Genomic DNA, 18,756 nt, shown 5'->3' on the forward strand with positions numbered 1-18,756 from the left:
ACCACCACACTTTATCTGTGATTTCTAAATGGTCAGGGCTGAGAGAGACAAACGTAGGCTTTTGTCTGAGCCACAAGCAAGTCACTACTGACGTTTTATACATTCTCCTTTTACTAGACTGCAAGCTATTGGAACAGCTCTTCAATTATTTGTCATCTCTTTTGTTGTTGTTGTGTTTTGCTGAGATGAATCATCATGAAAACTAACTAGAGGAGAAAACCAAGCACCCCAATCATCACACAAAGGCCACTTCAAAACTACCCACATCTGATCATTGACTAAGCTCTCACTGAAAACAGCTTTATTGATAGTGATGAGGATACAGATACACATACATTTTAGTTTGTTGTTCCTTATATAATACCAGAATGTTTTAAAGAAAGAATTTGTTTTGTTTCGCCAGAATTTGCTGAATAAATACAAGGGTTTTTTGGTTTGTTTTGTTTTTTAAAGGAGTGTCCAAGACAAGTATTTTTATCCCAAATTCTCTGGGAGGGAAATTTGGGTGGTCTTTACCCTCTGAATGTGCTGGAAGGTAAATCTTTAATGTTTTAGAATCTTTAGTTCTTATAATTACCACGGAGGAGTGTTGAGGTAATTATGCTGTAGTTTTTACTGGTATGAAGAGACATACTGAAAAATAATTCCTCGTAATGCTGTCTTGTGCTAAAGATTGTATTCATCAGTGGCTCGGATGAGGACGGAGCTCATTCAGAGAACATTTGTTCGGAAGAGAATGCAGAAGACTCCTTTAAAGAAGATTACATAAACATGTTTCTTTGTAACTCGGGGGAAAAAATGAAATGAAGTGATTCCAGTTTGCCTAGTATCTTGGATCAATTTCTGAAGATACTTGGCCAAGATAACCATCAAAAAATTGGCCTTTTAACACTCACGTATTTCCAGGGAAGCCTCTAGTTACATGCATGTTTGTAAAATATACTCACTATAATTGCTGCTCTGCCTTAAATCGGAACCATTTAGTACATTCTCACTTCCTTCTTTCCCCGGTTATACCTCTTCGCTCCTAAAACCCCACTACCATCGAATCACTGATTAGAATTATATTAATCTGCACCATCACTGACTTTCTATACTTAACCAGTCTTACACCAGAAGAAGTAAACATGAAACTCATCCAAAGCCACTTAAAACAACTAGTGCATCAGGGACGACAGCAAAGCATCAAGAGTCTAACTCAAAGCGGACAGACTACATTAAAGTCTTGCTTCCTTGAGACTAGCACATCAGGAAACTGGCCCATTCAGAAAAAGACAGCTTATCCCTTCAGCAGCTGGGGAAATTGCTCCGGCTCTGATGGATTGAACTGATGCTTTTATTTAATCGCAGGACTTGGCAATTACAAAAATAATACACATTACAAAAATACTATGTCCTTTTCTTTCAGAAAAATAAAAGGAGGTCTGGGGTTGGATCTTGAGGCTGGAAGTGTACCTAAATGTAAGCTCAAAACACATTAGAAATGATGTCGTTTTCCAGCTGGGAAACATGGACAAACCGTCACATTTTCTAGGAGCAATGGCTCCGGCACGTGAAATGGGACACACATTATTTTGATTCTCTAGACCTCCATGTCTTTCAGTTGTCAGTGAGAGATGTTCCAGGATAGAACAACTTCACCCACCCTTATATTCCACCCTCCTTATCAATTTGCTATGCCAGAAATCCCAGGATTCTAAATTCATACCGTCTCTATTTATTGACCTAACTGTTGAAACAGAAGATAGAACAGCAATGCACCCGGGAACCTGGTAAGCCCCGACGGGTGTGTTTTTGGAATCTTCAGATAAACACTATGGAAAATATGTTACATGGTCATTTTAAATGATTTATCCAGCGCTAACATGTCTTCACTCTCATGTCTAGAAAGCCACTGCCAAGTCTGTGGACAACCTCCTACCAAGCCCTGAAGGCTGAAGAATCCTCTAGTTTCAATCTCTCCTCATTCTTCCAAGATAAAATGTTACAAGTGATTGATTCCTATTTCATTCCAAGCCTTAGGTCCTCCACTTCACAAAACCTCTAGAATCTCAACGGGAGACACATCTACTATTGTACATCAGGAATTATGCCTATTTGCCCCACTTATGACCTGTGATCCACAATAAATCACCTTTCTTCCTTTCAAAATTTATAAGATACTATAGGCTGCTCAATTGTACAAGAATATATATTGATACCAAACTAAAAGATGTCATAGCCACCCTCACATAGGTTTTGTCAGTTGTGGCCAAGCTAATTTATTAAAAATGAAGTTTATTTTATCAAAGATCCTGCAAGGACAAAAAATTAGCTATAGTTAGTATGCTGATAGCTTAAGGGGCTCAATGATTTAACTTGTTCCATAAATTTGTTTCTCATACAGCTTTATTCTCCAGTGTGGACGGAGAATGAGTCAAGGGAGCAGGTGCTTTTAGACCTACTCCCTACTTGGAGAAGCTCCGAAGTTCTGTGTGGGCTGAGGAAACAGCCCAGTGTTTTTACATTAATAATGCCTTGTTCTTAGTTTACAGTGTTGTAGGCTTTACCAAGTGTTACTGTTAAATACACATAGACTGAACTTTTTATAAGGGACGATGATATAAAATTGTTCCGCAAAGTGTACTATATGAACCACTTTTCACAGTTCAAATAAAATATTTTAAATATAAATATTGTAACTCTAGCAATAACCTAGCTACACAGGGTAGGAGAAATGGGATTAATGAAAACCCAGTTAGATTTCCATACATCTCATGGTTAACCATTTAAATAGTTTTATTTTTCAAAACCCAATTGCACATAACCCATAATTGATAGGCCACATCTCCAAAACAAATAAACCACCAAAGAATAGAGTGATAAATTGTAAGAAAGGAAAATATATATCATTTACTACAATCATTCCCTTGCTCTAAAACTTGGCAAATATGTAAGAAAAATGATATCCAGTGGATACATTTTAATTTGCAAAGCTAATTTGGAGCAGATGAAGTTAAAACATATAGAACAGAAGGGCATTATTATTTCCATGTGAAATGAATGTGTTAGAGTTTTAATTAAGAAATCAGGAGAATTGCTATGAAATGGGAAACGGTGACATTTACCAACAGGAGAAGCCATTCATCCTGTTACTGCCAAACCCAAGAATTCCAAATGTTCCCTTCATTCTCATCCATATATAAAATGGGGGAAATCAAATTATTGCTCTCAGTCGTATAACCTACGGGCTATATAAGCCTTAAGTTAATAGTCCTTATGGCCATAGTTTTATCTGGTGTTCTTCTTGGGGCTTATATTCGGGTCAAGGTTGTATCTTTTTAGGGTCAAAGTAAGACTCCCATGATTCTGGCAATTCCTTTAATAGGGGACAAAGGTTAAAGTGCAAATACTTCCAGGAGAAACAACAAAATGACTGAAATTTACAAAATTTACACCATAAACTAAATGACTAGTGGCTTCTTCTTTGAGGGCAAGTATTTTTCGATAGCAAATACCCTGGGGACTGAGGCACAGAAGAAGAGGAGAATTAAGGCATAAACCAAAGGGATCAGTGTGACAGTCCAGGGAGGAATCCCTGTTACTCTCCAGTCAAACCTTGTTTTAAGTTTTAGGACTTTATCATGGGATGCCTTTCAATATTCTTTATTCAGTAGCGTATGGAAAAAGAAACTGCATTTAAACGTAGAATTTAATCTTTATGGATACAGATGGACTTCCATTTTAAAATAAAAGCTATTATTGAATACTTTTAATACTTTTAATACTTTTAATTTCCTAAAGAAAAAGACGAGAGAATAAGATCAACTTTCGTACATGAAATTGCTTACTCACGAAGCTTCATGTGTACTAAAGGGTAGAAGGAAACTCTCCAATGTGGGTGTAACCGCTGTCCATTAAGGGGCCATGCCCCGGTGGGAAGAGTGCCTACGGCGAATTCTGTCTGCCATCCAGTGGCCGCTGAAATAAATGGTTTCTTTTCTTTGTTGGCCAGGGCCCCGTATTTTGCTTTTTTTTTTTTTTTAAAGAGGTAGATTACGCCCGCCCTACCGGGGATTCAAAACTACCAAGACAGACGCCTCGATACGGCGTAAGATACAATCATAGTACATACAATATATAGTAAATGTTATATATTTTCCTTTCCGCGAACCCACCACGAACGCCTGTTTGCCCTTCCTGCGTCCCCGCATCTACCTGGGTTCAGATACTGACTGGCACCGAGGACACCGAGCTGGCTCGGGACTCCCGGGTCACGCTGTTGGGCATCGAGAGGGTGCAGCAGGACACGCCCACGGTGGCCTCGGGCAACTCGTCGTCCTCCGTCCACTCGTTGAGCTCCGGGCTGAAGCACTGGATGCACTTCTTGTACTTCTTCTCGCCCTCGTTCCAGCCCCCCAGCAGGTAGGCGCGGCCGTGCAGCGCCGAGGCGCCCGCCGTGCTCACGCCCACCAGCAGCGGCGCCGCGTAGCTCCACTGGCCGCTGGCCGGGCTGTAGCACTCCACGGTCAGCACGTCCACGCGCTCCCCGCGCGGCCCCAGCTGGCTGCCCCCCATCACGTACACCCGGTCGGCCAGCGTGACCGCGCAGTGCCAGCCTCGGGGCGTGCTGAGGCCCGGCAGCTCCTGCCACGAGTCGCCGGTGGGGTCGTAGGCGCACACGGAGCGCGAGTACGCGCTGCCGATGTAGCCGCCGGTCACCAGCATGCGGCCGTCGGCGACCGCGCTGGCGTGGCAGCAGCGCGCCATCTCCAGGGGCGTCTTGGGCTGCCACTGATTGGTGGAGGGCACGTAGCACTCGAGCGAGGCCAGGCTGCCTTCGGGATTGCGGCCGCCCACGGCGTACAGGAGCCCGTTGAACACGCTCAGGCTGAAGTGCGTGCGCTTCTGGGTCATGTTGGCCAGGTGGATCCAGGTGTTGAAGCGGGGATCGTATCTGAAAATGGCAGAGCAAGTGTGACAGCCAGGTTGGCGGCAGCCAGGAACCCACGTGACTGCACAAACCACAGCGTGGCCACTGTGACACTCTTCAGCAGGGAGGCTACGCTAGGCACAGAACGCACTTCCTCACCTGGAGGCTGGGGTTTGTTTCTCAGCCAGTGAAGTGCGACAAGTTTGCGACTCCCCCTCCTCCCGTTTATAAAACCACTGCCTTTATCGGGCCTCTTGGAGAAGTCCCCACAGACGCCACTCCTCCGTCTCTCTTCTTCCATACTCCACACTGTCCATCATGGGGGGAGAGGGGTGTTTATGAGACGGGCTCGGGGAGGCAAGTGGAAGCTGGGTATTGGTGGCACTCAGAAAGGGAACACTGCAACATTTAAGTCAGTTCCACACATCTTCAGACACCAGCCATCCCCAGCTCATTCTTACTGCTTAATTAGATAGGAGTTGGCTAACTGGACTTCTCCAGGTCTGGCAGACACCTGGCCACTGGAAGAGTAAAGCTACGTCACTCAACCAAGTCTTCTATCTGCTTAGAATGAGATCAACGGAACTCATGTCCAAAAGCATCACCAGAGGCTTAACTTTCGATATTTCTCTATTTTCTAGCACTTATCCATAGGTAAGATTTTTCAGTTTAGAGATCTGTTTTTTCAGTGTTTGATATTACAGTTATTATATCATAAGTACTGAAACCAATACTGCAAAAACGGTTGAGTACTCAACAGAGTTATCAGCAGGAGGAAAATAAGCTGTCCTAGAAAACCTGTTTTAAACTGTTTACATAGTTACAAAGCATTGTAAACGCAGACCTCCCTGCATTAGTTTGATGTTCCTTCATTTTTGTCCCATTTAACCTCCAAATCAAAACTTAACTATAGTTATAAATTAAAGGGCAAAAATCAGTTAATTGTTTGGATTCGTTTAAATGACACAGACATATAATGAAATAATAAAGGATATTTTCGTGATATACTTTATAAATTTTCAGATCTTGCTGATCAGTTATGTTTGACTTTGTACTTCTACCATGATATAAGCATGACTTCCTGACATTTCATATATATGAAAGTGTTTTTATTATAAATATACACAGACAACATGGCATTCGAATTCCATTTTCTGAAGGATATATTATACCCTTACTGTTTCTACGTGCATGAAAGAAATTGACAGTTTCTATAGTATTGAGTCTTCAAAAAATATTTAGAATTAATGACCTGCCACATTTTTTAATGATCTCATTGTATTTGCCAATTATGAATCTGACAGTCATCAGTAACAGTCATTTAAAAGAAATTCTGTATTATTTTGACCTTTCTTATCACTTAGTGTTAAAAACTAAATTTGTACCAGTTTGTTTTCAGAAAAACAGTGTACTGTGAAGGGAACCTTACAATAAATGAGAGAATATGAATTACCACTCACTTGTGGTATAACTTGTCTGGGTATCAGATTTCTCACATGTAAGATCTGAATAACCACATTTTCCCAGCTCATTTCATAGGCTTATTCAGAAATCTGGAGTGCATTTTATATATGCATATACTTTATGTAATGTGGACTTCTGTATACATGTAATGTGGCATTATTGATTTACTGAGCCAATGAACTAAGCTAACAGGCAGGACTCATTTACTTCTATGTCAGGGCAATTTCCTCACAATATTGAACCATTTCAGTTCCTAATAAAGGATCAAGTACCTGCAGAAATTGCTGACTGCATGCTTGGCTTGATTTCTAGCATCATTCTGGTCTTCACCACCAGCCACATAAAGAAATCCATCCATCACAGCCACACACTGATTAAAACTCTTGGCTGGCATTTCTGTAAGCTTGCTCCATCCGTTTTCAGGATCTCTGTACAGGATGTCTCTACTAAGGGACTTCTCCGTAAGGCCTGGACGTCCCCCAACAGTGATGAGGACTCGACAGCCCCCGCGGATTCTTGTGCGCCTAGACTGCAATGTGTTTTGACGATACGGAAGTAAGTGGTAGTTCATGGCATCTACAAGAAGTTTGTGACAATCAGCGTCTTGCATCATTCTTGGTACAGACTGAACGTAATTGACCAGGTCTTGTGCAGAGATGGTACCAAAGCGGATATTGCTCAGAAGATCTGCAGCATATTTCACTCTCTTTTGGTCAAATTCTAACCATTTCATTGCAATCTGGAATGCTACTATTTCAGAAGGCAACTGTAAGTCATCATCTATGAGAAGTTCATTAATTTGCTCAAATGTAAGTTTCAAAAACTGATCTGATTCTGCAAATTCAAGGAAGTTATCCCGGATAAATTTTTGGGCTGCTGCTTTGGCGTTTTTCAGGGAGTATGTTTCAGCAATGTTAGCAATGTACATGCAATTCTCAACACTCATCTCTCGTATCAGAAAATCACTGCACATCTTTACAAGGGTATGGATCTGAAGATAGACAGCAGCAGAAATAATGCTTCCTATAGTATACAAAGAGAGCGTCAGCTTTCCAGTATAGGCATATGCAATGACAGTAGCCAGGCCCAGCGGTGAGATATCGTTGAGATCTATCCTTTGGGTAGATGGGTCTTTTTTTAGGATGTTGTAGAAGTATTCACTGCATGAAGCCATCACTGACTTGTGAACATCAAAGGACTTCGTTTTGGTGCCAATGACTAGGTCGCAAAGGAAGTTCTCCTGCCTCATTTTACTTAAGCCTTCCAAGAGGTTGGGGCCATAAGAAGCATCTGTTAATTCAGAAGAAAGGCAGCTAAAGCCATTGCCTCCTTCTAGGAGCCCATTCAAAGTGTTCAGTTTGTTCAGAGGGCTATCTTCTACGATTATGGTCATCTCATTAATATCTCCTTTGCTCTTTTTCACAGTCTTCTTTTTGGGGGCCATGTTGGCAAACACACTGTCACAGGCAAGATATTGCTAAAAAAAAAAAAAAAGTATGGTTTTATTTTAACGGCTCTTTGGACTTTGAAATGCAACATTGAGAAACCGTTCTTTTCCTTAATAGTTTTTAAATGATGTAATGTAGATTAAACTTCAAAGGGAATTTAAAGACTTACATTAAACTAAATGCACATTTTATTGAGTTTACTTCAGCATCAAGCACTGAAGACAATTCTAGAAAGATTTATATTATCAAATGTGACCTCCCAGTAGCTATACTGCAAAGTCATTTTATTAATTTTTTAATTTTTCAATAAACATATAATGTATTATTAGCCCCAGGGGTACAGGTCTGTGAATCGCTAGGTTTACACACTTCACAGCACTCACCATAGCACGTACCCTCCCCAATGTCCATAACCCCACCACCCTTTCCCTACGCCAAGTCATTTTATACAGCAGAAATGACCAGATAGTCTCTGATCTAGCTGTATAGCAATTACAGAATAGTAGTTAAACATCACATGAAGGGCTTAAAGATTAAAGGGCTTAAAGATTAAAACTCTAAAGTTTTCCTCAAAAAAATACTGAAGTTCAGAAATCCATATAAAATGTGTGTGTATTTATACATATCAGAATAAATATGAAACTTAAAAATCAATGGGTAAGGACTTGAAGCGATACATTAGTTCAACTGATTTCTAATCTATGCAGTCACTAAAATAACTTCCAGATGGATGAAATCGCTCACACTCACACACACAAAAACTAGAACAAAGTAGGTTTTTGTTTGTTTTAATTTTAGGGTAGGAGAGGCCCTCTTAAGCATAACCCAAAATCCAGAAGCCATAAGGAAAAAGACTGAAACAGCTGAACACAAACAACAGCAGCAACAACAACAAAACCCCACAGCTTCTATAAAACATCAAATGTTTAAAAGACAAGCATTGATACTGAAAGATGTTTGTAACATTCTTTTTTTTTATTTTAAAGATTTTACTTCTTTATTTGACAGAGAGATATCACAAGTAGGCAGAGAGGCAGGCAGAGAGAGAGGAAGGGAAGCAGGCTCCCGGCTGAGCAGAGAGCCCGATGTGGGGCTCAATCCCAGGACCCTGGGATCACGACCTGAGCCGAAGGCAGAGGCTTTAACCCACTGAGCCACCCAGGTGCCCCTGTTTGTAACATTCTTGACAAAAGGTTAACTGACATGTTTAAAGAACTCCAACAATTAATTAATAAGGGACAGGTAATTTAATTCAAAATTCTCAAAGACTGTGACTAGGAAACTAGGTTGTTCACAGAAAATAAAATACAAATAGTTGATCAACATATTTTTTTTAAAGCTCAACTATAATCAGGGAACTGTCAACTGAAAACACAGAGATCTTTTTACTTTTTGGTGGGCACATTTTGCTTATCAGATGGTTAAAATATTTTTTAGTGTTCACAATATCAGATTTTGTTGTGGCACTCTCTATGGGAGTATGACTGATACAGTCTTTGACATTAAATCTAAGTGTAGGAATGTGCTCATAGAGATAAATCCTCATAAGGACATATTTATATGGATTCTATATACATTTGGTTCTATATATAATAGAACCATTTTCTGTTATCAGTGTTATAAATATTTGAGCCAGTTTTGTTCGTGTGTTTGTTTTTAGAGAGAGAGAGAGAGTGAGCACAAGTGATCAGGGGAAGGGCAGAGGGAGGAAGAGAGAGAGAATCTTAAGCAGACTCCATACCCAGTGCGGAACCCAACGCAAGCTCAGTCTCAGGACCCTGAGATCATGACCTGAGCCAAAACCAAGAGCTGGATGCTTAACCATCTGAGCCACCCAGGCGCCCCAATATTTGAACCAGTTTTTTTTTTTAAGATTTTATTTATTTATTTGACAGACAGAGATCACAAGTAGGCAGAGAGAGAGGAAGGGAAGCAGGCTCCCCGCTGAACTGAGAGCCTGATGCGGGGCTCGATCCCAGAACCCTGGGATCATGACCTGAGTCGAAGGCAGAGGCTTTAACCCACTGAGCCACCCAGGCGCCCCTGAACCAGTTTTTAAACCTGTATGAAATGGTCTGACCCTTTAAGGCAGCTCTAAGCAGCTTTAGTATTAAACAGACTTGAAATATATTAAGTTTAGCAAATACATGCAGAACCCTTAAAATATCATTGATTAAATTGTTTAAGAATTTTTCAAAATACTGAGCATAGTTATCAGAAGATGTTATACTTGGACTTTTCAATGGATTTTACTTACAGCATGGTAGCATTCACTTTTTTGTGAGACTATTCTTTTTTTTTTTTTTTTTTCATTTTTAAGATTATAAAATCAGGGGCACCTGGGTGTCTCAGTTGTTAAGCGTTTGCCTTCGGCTCAGGTCATGATCCCAGGGTCCTGGGGTTGAGTGCCGCATCAGGCTCCCTGCTCCCACTCCCCCTGCTTGTGTTCCCTCACTCCCTGTCTCTCTCTGTGTCAAATAAATAAATAAAATCTTTAAAGAAAAATTATAAAATCAGTATGTGTAAATTCAACAATTCATGGTTTGGTATGTATTATTCCAGATAACTGGCTATGCTTACACAAACTTGTATCTGCACATTTTTGAGCAGTGGTGTGCTGATAAACCAGCTCTCTAAGGAGGCAAGGGGTTGAGGGTGGTAGTGGGGGTGGGGGGAGAGCCCTTATTTGTAAGGTATAGATTTCTTTGGTGCAAATACACTCACTGTAGCTGATTTTAAAGTATCTACTGTTTAACAATCAGCCTGTCAAATTCATGAAAATGTAACAACTGCCTCCCATGAGCCAGTATAAGTCACTTCCAGCATACCACTCTAGGAGAACTTGCATCAAAGCATTTTTATGCTTTATTATTGGGCAGTTTGCTTTGTTCACCTAGCAGTAACTAATGGGCCTCCTTCCAGATTGCTACACACATAAATTTACATTATTCATTTTTAAAATTTTATTTTTTTTCAGTGATCCAAAATGCATTGTTTATGCACCACACCCAGTGCTCCATGCAATACGTGCCCTCCTTGATACCACCGGGCTCACCCCACCCCCTACCCCACCCCAAAACCCTCAGTTTGTTTCTTTCAGAGTCCACAGTCTCTCATGGTTCATCTCCCCCTCCGATTTCCCCCAACTCACTTCTCCTCTCCATCTCTCAATGTCCTCCCTGTTATTCCTTATGCTCCACAAGTGAAACCATATGATACTTGACTCTCTCTCATAGTCTCCCATACTAAAGATATGCAAAACTTATGCCATGCTTCGACTGATGGACATTTAGGTATTTAGGTGTTTCATAGTTTTCTTGAGGGGTGTGCGTATGTATGTGTATGTATCTCTCTTAAGTCACACTGCTGAGTTCACCCTGAAGGGTAAAACTCGGCTTTGATCCCCCTTGAAAAGCCCTTCAATTTAATTATGGGAAAGTATGTTTAAGAATTCTATAACCTTTCTATTGTGTTTGTCCTTATTCCTTTTCATGTGGAAGAAGCAAAGCAAGTAGGTGGGAAACAGAAATCTATTCCTTTGTCAGGGACTTTGTCTTCCTCATTAAGCTCAAATTGTCATATTCATATTCATATTTGTCTACAAACTACAGCCCATTTGTCCTCCCTCATTCTTTCTTGCAAGCAATGACAAGATGCAGCCTTACCTTGTGAACCAGATTTCCAACCTACCATCAGTTTAGTCTTCAAATGCATTTGACTTGGTGGTAAGTGTCCCTGTGATGGACTTTTCTGGAGCAAATTTTAAATTTTAAAAATTTTGTTCAGTTATCAGACACCTACTGCTGTGTGGGCAGCACCATGCTGGGAAGGATGGAGCCATACAATATGTAAGTTATGTGAGACAGACAAGACAGGACAAGTACAAAATGATAACAAGTAACTAGGGAAGCACAGCGGATTTTTTTTTTTTTTTTTTTTTTAAAGCATCAGTTTCTACCATATGAGTAGAAGCACCAGTGAGTCTTTGGGAAAAGCCTTGTCTATTTTCCTGGAAGAACCTCTTTGGAGATGTTTCTATTCATGCAGATGTAGGGCTCATGACCACTCCTTCTTCTGAAGGCAATCCTGACCTTGAGGAGTAACGTGAATATTTTAGACTGAAATGGTAAATATTCTGTTTATCTATCGGTAAATGATTACAGTAGTCCCCTTTTTATCTGTGGTTTTGCTTTCCTTGGTTTCAGTTACCCATGGTCAGCTGTGGTCAGGAAGCAATGATCCTCCTGACATATCATCAGAAGGTCAGTGTTAGCATAACGCTATGTCACAATGCCTACATCATTCCTCTTATCCTCTTATCATGCAGGCGTTTTATCATCTCCCATCCCCGCAAGAAGAAGGGTGAGCACAGATATTTTGAGAGAGACCACGTTCACATAACTTTGATATCGTATGTTGTTATAATTGTTCTATTTCATTATTAGTTACTGTTGTTAATATCTTACTGTGTCTAATTTATAAAATAAACTTTATCACAAGTATATGTATAGGAAAAAACATAGTGTATCGAAGCTTCAGAACTATTTGCAATTTTAGGAAGCACCAAGGGGCTTGGAAGGTCTCTCTGTGGATAAGGGGGACTCCTGTTTTCCTTGGTAGCTTGCAGGGTGGTATTTCAATATTCAACAATGGATAAAACAGGGCACCTACTAAATAGTATGGATTCACAGGCCACAGCTCTGGAGCTGAGTTCCAGAGGCTTCCCTGGAGAACTCTGTGTAAGTCTTCAGTTGCTGGATAATAGTGGGGTCCAGGGGCTTCTCAGGGAAGGATGGAGCGATGGAAGGGCTTCAGGGGGAGCTCAGGGCAGCAACTAGTTGGCTGTTTATTAGCCCACTTACCAACTCCGTACAGAAGGATCTCTCTATTTTAACAACGGTATACTGTACTCAATCATTCTTGTCCCAGGGACAGGGTGTGATTCTGAGGTGTCCGGAGAAAAGAGGGAATCTGGCCTTGATAACATAGCGATATGATGAGGCAAAAGAGACAAAGGGCCAGCAGGGAATTCCAAAGGAATCCAAAGGTGAACTGTAGGGGCACTAATATATGATTTCCCGTTTCAAATCTTCCTTTGCTATATTGTTATTCTCCTATATCACACTTAATTGAGACATCCTCAAGTATCCTTAATTAAGTTTGATAGATTGCTGACTAGCTCACTCTCTGCCTTTAGGACTATCATATAATATTGTTGGGAAAACCCCACCCTCTGAGGAAGGACCACTTGAGTTTAAGAAGGAGCTCTAGGGGGTGAGGGTGGGGGGCCATGGATTGGAGGGGGTAGAGAGAGAAGTAAGGGAAACTATCCACAGTCTGTAGGGAGTATAAGAAACAGGATAATTTCATAGAGGAATCAAGAGTTGGAAAAAAGAAATAGCATGGCATGAGTCCCCCTACCTTTGCAAGATTTTGGAGTGTTTTTTGTGGATTTTGTTTTTTTGTTTTTAGGGGTTTTTTTAGGTGGCTTTTCGCCCAAGAGCAGACTGCAATTGGTACGTTACAGGGCAGCAACAACTCCAACAGAAAGAATCGCTGCATTGAAGAAGCAGAGGGTTTGTGGCAACCACATCCCCTGGAAAGTGAGCTGGGAATTCTGGGCAAGAGAGATCCCAAAAGGGGAATGAAGGAATGAAGAGCATCAGAAATAATAAATATCTAGATGCATATAAAAGACTCTGAACTTCTTTAAAATTCATATAACTCTTCAAAGCAAAACTGATAACATTGTCTCATGGGGATTCTAACATTTCTAGATGTAGCACATATGATTATTACAGCATAAAGGATGGGGTGATGGTAAGTGAATCTTACAGTGGCAAGGTTTCTATATTTTATGTGAAGTAATAAGTATTAACTTCTATAGTTGTGGGAGTTTAACTGTATATTGTAATCTCTAGAGTAGTGCTTGCCAATAGAGATATAACATGAGTCACATATGCAATTAAAAAATTTCCAGTAGGGACATTAAAATGTTAAAAAGAACCAGGTGAAATTAATTTTGATGATAGCGTTTATTCAACCTAATATTTATAAAATATTATCATTTCAACATGTAATTGGAATGAAATTATTAATGTGATATTTTACATATTTTTAATCCTAAGTCTTCAAAACACAAGGTGTGTTTTATATTTACAGCACAGCTCATTTTGGATGAGCTGCACTTCAAGTGCTTAATAGCTACATGTGAACTGATGACTGGTAATGGATAGCAGAGCCCTAAACAATCACTTAAAGAATGCAAAATATAGCTGAAAAAACCCAATAGGTAAATTTAAAAGGAATTCAAAAGAGGGCAGGAAATTTGGAACAGAGGGACAAAAATTAGAGGAGACAAAAAAAAACTCCAAATAATTTAATGGTAAACCTAAATCCAATTATATTATTCATTATATTAAATGTTAAAGGGTGAAACATTGTAATTAAAAGGCACAGGATTTCAGAATGGTTAAGAAAGGCAAGACCCAAATACATGCTGTCTACAAAAGACTCACTATAAATACAAAGGCACATATAGGTAAAAAAATAAAAGGGCACAAAAAGATTTACCATGGAAATGGTAGACCTAAGAAGACTGGAGTGGATATGTTAATATCCAGGTGAAATATGCCTCAAGAAAAAAACAGTTATCAGTGATGAAGAGGGAATTTCATAATGATTAGAAGGTCAAATCATCACAGATACAGCAAATATAAATGTATATGTGCAAATGACAGACTTTCAAAATTATGTGAAGTAAAACAATGTGACTGAATTAAAGGGAGAAATAGCCAATTCCTCAATTATATTTGAAAATGTTCATAACTGTCTCTCAGACATTGACAGAAGTACTAGACAAAAAAAAAATCAGTAAAGGTATAGATTATCTGAAGAACATTATTAATCATCCTGACTTAATTGATATTTCTAGAACATTACACTCAACAAATGCAGAATACAAAATGTTCTCAAGTGTACATGGTACACTCACCAAGACAGACCCTATGTTGGACCACAACACATGTCTCCATAAATTTAAAAGCACTGAAGTCCTACAGAGTATGTTCTCTGATCATTTTGACGAAGTGGTGTTGGGATGGGAAGATTTGCAGTTAATAGGAGTCTTGCTGGTCCTGGTACCAAGCCAAGGATTTTTAAGAGGAGTGGGTATAGGAGGGAGAAGGTCATTAGAAGTAGAGGAAATGCCTCATGCTGAAGCAGGGAGCCATGACTCAGCATGGTATGCAGGGACTCAGATAGCTGAGTCATGAGGGAGACAGTGGGTGGGCATATTAGGCCAATACATAAAGGATGGAGACAGTGGGTAGGCATATTAGGTCAATACATAAGGGATGTTGGATGCTGAGAAGAGTTTGGACTCAATAAATTCCTTTGTGATCAAGAAGGATTATAAAATCTCCAGGAACGGAGAAGACAATCTGAGGCCCTAGCGAAATCGGTAGTTCTTCCAGGCCTTCCTTCTCTTATTTCCTGTTGCCACTTTTTATTTCCTTTATATATATATATACACATATGTATATATACGTTTATATATGTGTGTGTGTGTATATATGTATATATGTATATATACATATGTATGCATACACACATATATGTATGTATGTATGTGTGTATATACACATACATACATGTGTATATGTGTGTATATGCACACATATGTGTATACATACATACATATATATGTGTGTATATATATATATATACACACACACACACACACACACAGTTGACTCTTGAACAGCACAAGTTTGAACTGCATGGGTCCATTTACACAGGTTTTTTTCAATAAGTATATTTTTGGAGACTTGCAATAACTTGGAAAAAAAACCCAGATGAACCATGTAGTCTAGAAATATTGAAAAAAATTAAAGAAAAGTTTGGTCTTTTATGAATGCATAGAACATACATAGATACTAGGCTATTTTATTGTTTACCACCACGAGATATACACAAATCTATTATAAAAAGTTAGAATTTGTCAAAACTTAGGCATACAAACGCTTACAGACCATGCATGGCACCATTTATAGTTGGGAGAAATGTAAACAGATGTGAAGCTGCTATATGAAGTCATAGCTGCATAAAAGCAACAGTGGTCCATACTACACTACCTAAGAATGTGGTAGAACTCACTGGTACTACTGCGGTGAACTCAAGTGTTGCAAGTATTCTCTTAACATGCTGTGTGACCCTAATCTTCTCTGCATAAAGAGTTTGTTTCCCCAGTAACTTGTGTATGGCAGTAGTTCAGTTTTGGGGGAGTCAAAAGTTATATTCCGATTTTTGATTATGGAGGAGGTTGGCACCCCAAACCTCTGTGCTGTTCAAGGGTTAGCTGTTTATTATGGATATGTCATTTTATTCTTTAAATTCTATTTTAAATAACATCAATTGATTCAATAATTTGATTTTAATATTATTAATATTTTCAAAGATTTTATTTTCAAGTAATTTTTACACTCGATGTGGGGCTTGAACCCACAACCCTGAGATCGAATCACATGCTCTACCGACTGAGCCAGCCAGGTGCTCCCATTAATTAACGTTTAAAACAATATTTTAATATATACATTTTTAAAATATGAGAGGGCTTTTAGAGCCCTTAAAATCACTCTGTAGAGGTAAGTGGCTTCTTTAGCTCTAGGGGAGGGAGAGGGAGAGAAACAGTCAGGAGACCATTTAACAGACCACTGAAATCAGAGCCTACATTCCGCTTCCTAGTGGCCATATTTTCCCAGATATGCTTGCAAATTCAATCTTTCTTTACGAGTGCTGCCACTACATCCTTTTCCTACGTGTGCACCTTGGAGGTGAGGCTGTCTACCCACCTGCCCAGGTGTTCTCAGTCTGTGTCCTCTTCCTTCAATCAGGACTCCACAGATGCCTCAGAGAAACCTGAGGACCACTCACCCCTGTGAAGCTGGGCAAATCTAGAGTATAACCTAGACATTAAGTAATAAATTTTGAAAGCACCCCATTCTTATTGATTCCCTTATATATTAATTCAGAGTTCGATGAGGGTTTTAGTTATTGTTATTTTTTTAAAGCTTTTTTCTTTTTCTTTTTTTAAAACTGAGTGAGTGCATTGTGGCTGGCTGCTCAGGGATTCTTTGGGCTTGGTACCTGGGCAGTCGCCATGGCTACCATTGGCGGAGGCGGGGGGGGGGGGGTGGGAGGGTGTAGGGCTTTGACTGGGGTTGTGGTCTGGGCTGCATGGTGAGGAACACACAGCCTTGCTGAGGTGCCCACGGCTAGCAGAGTTTCAAGATTGTTTCTCTGTTTTTCTTACAGCACAACAGGCTTGATTCTCCCTTCCCACCCAGCTCCAGTGAGCTGCAGGGTGGGGGAGCCCTCCCAACGAGGGGGTGAAAGAAAGGAAGAACCATACACACTCCCTGAGACCCTTAGAGCTTGCACTTTTCCCACAGCCCCTGCCACAGTAAGACTGCCGCTGGAAAGAGGACCAGCTACAGCAGGGGAGGTTGTGTAATGGGATGAACAGCTCTTTAGAAGCACTGGAAATCCTTTCCCGTTCTTCCCTTTTTGGGTGAAAGAAAAGACTTTGGACAGGGTGCAGAGGGTTATAGAAGGCTCCCTATGCTTCCAAACTATGCCTTCATTCTGTGCAGAACACACAAGAGAATTCTTTTTCTCTGGTCACGGACACCACAGCCTCCTTCCTCTCTCTGCTGGATCCAGGATTACCCAGAACAGTCTCTCGGGTTCCTGGAAGAGCTGCCCATTCGCAACTAGATAGAAGGGTAATAGAAAGGAACCTCCACACTCTCCTCCCATTGTCCCCCACAGACCTTGGCTCCCGTGCCATTTCTATTACGATAGCGTCATACATTCGACATCCAATAAACAGCTGGGCAGTCATGTGAGCCATTGTATTTTTGATCATCTTTTGTTTTTGCCAAATTTAAGTACATTAATAATTATTCCTAAATATAAGTCACCGGGCATGAATCTATATTATGTATTAATTGTAAACTGTTACCTCCGCTTCTAATTGAAATAATAATTATATTAATTTATTAATTGAGAACTGTGTGCGGAGCCCTGGGTTTAATACTTTACATGACTTTATTATTACTATTTTTTAAAATTTAAGCACCACTGAAATCCGAAAAGAGGGTTATATTATGTTCATTTTACAAATGAAGAGATTAAGATTCAGAGAGACTTTGAAAACATATCCAAGGCCACTCAAGTGTGCAACCCATAGTGGAGCAAAGACTCAAACCCAGAGTGAGTCCTGGCCACTGTAATCTCCTCCCGCAAAGGCAGGGTAGGTTAAAAGCTGTAGCAGGTTAAAAAGTTAGCTCTTTCCAGCATGAGAAGAGAGAGACTGAGTGACGCAGACCTGAGGTTGTCAAATAAAATTTGGATATAGAGAACATGAAATGGTTCTTTGTAACTCCAAACACTGAAATAAAAGGATTGCCTTTTTGAGTTTAAAATAAATCTGAGGATGAAGTAAACCTGTGGATTTCTTAATCCTGTTACAGGTAGTAAAGACAGAAAACTCCCATAGGTTGGGTAAGCCAAAAACAAAGGTTCAAGAAGATTCTGCATGAATTGGTTACTCTGATCAGAGCAAAAAGCACTTCCTTTTAAGTGTTGGGTTGAATATTAAATTATCAACCCAACCCAATTTGTTGTTTGAAAACAAATATTTATTCCATATGTTTTAATTTAGCTAGAGGATTATGCCTGGCTTTTATCTAAGTATATAGAAACTATGCACAAAGTTAACTATAATTCCAATCACCAAGGCTGCATACAGGACACAAGGACCCAGTGCTAAAACTTTTGGTTTGGGTTTTATTGGAATTTCAGGAAAACAGCTCTTTCTCTTCCTAGTCTTTTGTGTGTTTATGTGTGGGAAGGGGTGGTTGGAAATGT

At 40.0% G+C, this 18,756-nt stretch overlaps 1 protein-coding gene across 4 annotated transcripts in view; it reads right to left on the reverse strand.

Moving 5' to 3' along the window:
- Positions 1-259: 259 nt before the first annotated feature.
- Positions 260-18,756, reverse strand: part of KLHL31 (kelch like family member 31) — a 54,259-nt gene continuing 35,762 nt past the window's right edge. For 3 of the 4 annotated variants that reach the window (XM_080805472.1, XM_080805471.1, XM_080805473.1), the window contains 2 exons: positions 6,649-7,853; positions 2,754-4,936 (listed from right to left, as the gene is read on the reverse strand). In XM_080805472.1, the coding sequence (XP_080661598.1) occupies positions 4,204-4,936; positions 6,649-7,820 (1,905 nt within the window). In that variant the 5' untranslated portion in view covers positions 7,821-7,853 and the 3' untranslated portion in view covers positions 2,754-4,203. Of the gene's footprint in view, positions 750-2,753; positions 4,937-6,648; positions 7,854-18,756 lie in introns of those variants that run through there. The other variant, XM_080805474.1, reaches the window with a different exon arrangement.

The sequence above is a fragment of the Martes martes genome (genome assembly GCF_963455335.1).
Source record: "Martes martes genome assembly, chromosome: 6".
In the NCBI taxonomy this organism is placed as follows: Eukaryota; Metazoa; Chordata; class Mammalia; order Carnivora; family Mustelidae; genus Martes; species Martes martes.